We start from the raw sequence: 4,970 nt of genomic DNA, 5'->3' as shown, positions 1-4,970 counted from the left end.
GACATCATGAAAACTATTGAGAATTTTCATTCAAAGGAATTCTTTGAAAAAAGCATAAATGCAACTTACATTGCACTAATTCCAAAGAAGAAAGGAGCCAAGGAACTGAGGGACTTCAGACCTATCAGCCTAATTGGGAGTGTTTACAAAATTATTTCTAAGATGTTAACAGAAAGGCTCAAGTCTGTAACGAACAAGCTAGTGGATGAACAACAAATGGCATTTATCAAAGGAAGACAGATTGTAGATGCAGCTCTAATAGCAAATGAATGTGTGGATTCTAGACAAAAGGGGCAAAAACCTGGAATCCTATCTAAACTTGATTTAGAGAAGGCTTTTGATCATGTCAATTGGAACTTTCTAATCAAAATAATGAAGGACATGGGATTCGGGAGCAAATGGCTGAAATGGATATTGTTCTGCATTATAGCTCTGTCAGGTTATCTATTTTGATTAATGGCTCACCCGAAGGTTTCTTTCCCTCGCAGAGAGGCCTTAGGCAAGGTGACCCTCTCTCCCCCTTTTTGTTTATCTTAGTCATGGAAGGTCTAAATTGTATGATAAAAAGGGCAAAGGCAAATGGTTGGATTAAGGGATTTAAGGTATCCAACAAACCTGACTGTGTGATGGATATTTCCCATTTGCTATACGCAGATGACTCTCTGATTTTGTGTGACGCTGAGGTTGATCAACTGAGGCATATCAGATTGATCTTAACTGTGTTTGAAGCAACTTATGGGCTCCATGTCAATTGGACGAAAAGTCAGCTCTTCCCCATTAATGTGGTGTCTCATATGCACATATTAGCTGGAACTCTGGCTTGTGAAATTGGCAGCCTGCCAACTACCTACCTAGGTATGACTTTGGGGGCTAAAAAAAAGCTTTGGAGATATGGGATGCGGTAATTGAAAGAAGTGAAAAGAGATTGGCCAAGTGAAAACTCAATATCTTTCGCTTGGTGGCAGAGTGGTGCTAGTAAACAGTGTGTTAGACTCTATTCCAACATATGTGATGTCTCTGTTCCCTTTACCAGCTAAGGTGGAAAAGAGAATGGATACTATCAGAAGAAATTTTATCTGGCAAGGTAACAAGGAAACAAAAGCTTTTCACCTAGTGAAGTGGAAGAATGTCATCTCAAGCAAAGTTAATGGTGGCTTGGGCATTAGAAATCTGAGACTACATAATAGAACCTTACTATTTAAGTGGCTCTGGAGATACAACCATGAGCAGCAAGCTTTATGGAGAAAAGTAATAGAAGCAAAATATGGTCAAGACTCCCAATGGTGCACCAAGAGAGTTACTTCCTCTTATGGGGTTAGTAACTGGAAGGCAATTAGGAATCTGTGGCCTAGTTTTTTTCTAGAACACTGAGGTCAAGCTAGGAAATGGTAGGAAGGCTGCTTTTTGGGATGACAACTGGATAGGACATGGTCCTCTAAAAGACCAATATCCTGATCTATATTTGTTAGCTTCAAATCCTCATGCCAAGGTGGATGAAATAAGGGGACAACAGGGCTGTAAATTGAACTTTCGAAGCCGGCTGAATGATTGGGAAGTGGACAGAGTTGCTACATTGATAAACCAAATTGACCAACTGCAAGGCCTCTCAGATTGCGAGGACTCTTTGGTGTGGAAGGGTCAAGCACCGGATATTTCTCGGTGAGTTCTGCTTACAAAAGCCTAATGGGAAATGCTCATTCGGATAGGAGTTGGCCTTGGAAAAAAATTTGGAAGGTAAATGCACCCACAAAGGTGCTATGCTTTGTATGGTTGGTGGCCAGAAAAGCTTGCTTGACTGATGAAAAATTTAAGAGAAGGGGAAATCAACTGACTTTCAGATGCTATCTCTGTGGAAGGGAAGCAGAAGACAACTCCCACCTGTTTCTTCACAGTGTTGTTACCTCTCAACTGTGGCACATGTTTCTAAGTATTGTCAGAATGAACTGGGTCATGCCAAAACATACATCCGACCTCTTGAGATGCTGGGCTGGTGTGACAGGTGGAGTCAGACAGAAGAAATGAAGATCCCAGCCTGCGTTTGGTGGTCAGTCTGGAATGGGAGGAACTCCAGATGTTTTGAGGATGTTAGCAACTCCATTCAGAAAATCAAAATGAACTCGAACCTACTCCAACTTCCGGAAATCCAATCCGATCCCGATATCAAAAAGTCCACTCCCAGTCAAACTTTCCAAAATTCCTACTTTCGGCATTTCAAGCCTAATTCTACTACGGACCTCCAAATTAAAATCCAGACGCGCTCCTAAGTCCGAAATCACCTAACGAAGCTAACAGAACCATCATAATTCAAATCCGAGGTCATTTACACATAAGTCGACATCCTGTCAACTTTTCCCACTTAAGCTTCCAAATAAGAGACTAAGTGTCTCAATTCACTCCGAAATCACTCCAGACCCGAACCAACTAACCCGATAAGTCATAATACAGCTGGAGAACACAAAAGAAGCAGGAAATGGGGAAACGTGGCTGCAACTCTCGAAACGACCGGCCGGGTTGTTACATCCTCCCCCTCTTAAACAAACGTTTGTCTTCGAACGGGTCTAGAAACATACCTTGAGTCTCAAATAGGTGTGGATATCTGCTCTGCATCTCCCGCTCGGCCTCCCAAGTAGCCTCCTCCGCAGGCCGACCTCTCCACTGCACTTTCACTGAAGCTATATCATTTGACCTCAACTTTCGAACCTGCCGCTCCAAAATAGCCACCGGCTCCACATCATAAATCAAATAACCATCCAATTGAATCGTACTGAAATCCAAGACGTGAGATGGATCGCCGAGATAATTCCAGAGCATGGAAACATGAAATACTGGATGCACACTCGATAAGCTAGGTGGCAAGGCAAGCTTGTAAGCCACCTGCCCAATCCTCTAAAGTACCTCAAAAGGCCCTATGAAGCGAGGGCTCAATTTGCCCTTCTTCCCGAACCTCATAGCACCCTCCATGTATGAAACCTTCAACAGAACCTTCTCCCCAACCATGTAAGACACATCACGGACCTTCCTATCAGCATAACTCTTCTGTCTCGACTGCGTTGTGCAAAGCCGCTCCTGAATCAATTTAACCTTGTCCAAAGCATCCTGAACCAAGTTAGTACCCAATAGCATGGCCTCGCACGGCTCAAACCAAACCACTGTATATCTACACTGCCTCCCATATAAAGCCTCATACGGAGCCATCTGAATACTCGACTAATAACTGTTGTAAGCAAACTCCGCGAGCGGCAGAAACTGGTCCCATGGACCACCAAAATCAATGACACAAGCGCGTAGCATGTCTCCCAATATCTGAATAGTGCGATCGGACTGTCTGTCCGTTTGAGGGTGAAATTGTGTGCTCAACTCAACTAAGTGCCCAAATCTCGCTGCACGGCTCTCCAAAACTGCAGTGTAAACTACGTGTCTCTGTCTGAAATGATGGAAACTAGCACACCGTGAAGGCGAACAATCTCTCTGTGTAAATCTTAGCGAACCGCTATGAAAATAAGTAGTACAAAACTGGAATGAAGTGCGCGGATTTGGTCAGCTGATCCACAATCACCCAAATAGCACCGAACTTACTCGAAGTCTGTGGAGCCCAACTACGAAATCCATGGTGATCTGCTCCCACTTTCACTCTGGAATCTCTATCTTCTGAAGCAATCCATCCGATCTCTGATGCTCATACTTTACCTGCTGACAGTTGAGACACCGAGCCACAAACCCAACTATATCCTTCTTCATTCTCCTGCACCAATAGTGCTACCTCAGGTCCTGGTACATCTTTGTGGCACCCGGATGGATGGAATACCGCGAGCTGTGGGCCTCCTCAAGAATCAACTCCCGTAGCCCATCTACATTGGGCACGCATATCCAGCCCTACATCCTCAACACCCCATCATCTCCAATAGTCACGTCTCTGGCATCATCGTGCTAAACTTTATCCTTGAGGACAAGCAAATGAGGATCATCATACTGGCACTCTCTGATGCGATCAAATAAGGAAGACCGAGAAACCACACAAGCTAGAACCCGATTGGGCTCCGAAATATCCAATCTCACAAACTGATTGGCCAAAGCCTGAACATCAACTGCAAGAGGTCTCTCCCCAATAGGAATGAATGCAAGACCGCCAAAACTCATTGCCTTCCTACTCAAGGCATCGGCCACATTGGCCTTTCCCGGATGATACAGAATTGTAATATCTTGGTCCTTTTGCAGCTCCAACTATCTGCACTGCCTGAAATTGAGATCCTTCTATTTGAACAAGTGCTGGAGGCTATGCTGATTAGTAAATACCTCACAAGACACGCCATAGAGATAGTGCCTCCAAATCTTCAACGCATGAACAATGGCAGCCAACTCCAAATCATGAACATCGTAGTTCTTCTCATGGGGCTTCAACTGACGCGAAGCATAAGTAATCACTCTATCCTCCTGCATCAAAACACACCTAGATCCAAGAAGCATCACAATATACTGTATAAGAACCAGAAGCTGATGGTAGAACTAGAACTGGAGCTGTGGTCAAGGCAGCCTTGAGCTTCTGAAAGCTCTCCTCACACTCATCCGACCACCTGAAAGGAGCACCCTTTTGGGTCAATTCGGTCAAGGGCGATGCAATAGATGAGAAACCCTGCACGAACCGATGGTAATAACCAGTCAAACCAAAAAAGATCTGAATCTCCATAGCAAGGACGGTTTAGGCCAACTCTGAACCGCCTCTTGTTCTTCGGATCCGCTTGAATACCCTCACTGGACACCATGTGCCCCAAGAACACCACTGAACTGATCCAGAACTCACAACTGGAGAACTTAGCATAAAGCTTCTCCTCCTTCAGCCGCTGCAACACAATTCGCAAATGCTTGGCATGCTCCTCCTGGCTACGAGAGTACACCAGGATATCATCAATGAATATAATAACAAACGAGTCGAGATAAGGCTGAAACACACTATTCATCATATGGATGAAAGC

General features: G+C 44.4%; 1 protein-coding gene across 1 annotated transcript; it reads left to right on the top strand.

Annotated features, from left to right (window-relative positions):
• Window positions 1-6: 6 nt before the first annotated feature.
• On the top strand, window positions 7-1,663 carry LOC109221911. The gene is made up of 4 exons (XM_019386341.1): window positions 7-439; window positions 655-901; window positions 966-1,314; window positions 1,364-1,663. The coding sequence occupies exons 1-4, from the start codon at window positions 7-9 to the stop codon at window positions 1,661-1,663; spliced, it is 1,329 nt and encodes a 442-aa protein (XP_019241886.1).
• Window positions 1,664-4,970: the final 3,307 nt, after the last annotated feature.

This window comes from Nicotiana attenuata, unplaced genomic scaffold, assembly GCF_001879085.1.
Source record: "Nicotiana attenuata strain UT unplaced genomic scaffold, NIATTr2, whole genome shotgun sequence".
Lineage (NCBI taxonomy): Eukaryota > Viridiplantae > Streptophyta > Magnoliopsida > Solanales > Solanaceae > Nicotiana > Nicotiana attenuata.
The sequence above is the reverse complement of the archived record's forward strand: the minus strand, read 5'-3'. Positions and strand labels throughout refer to the sequence as shown.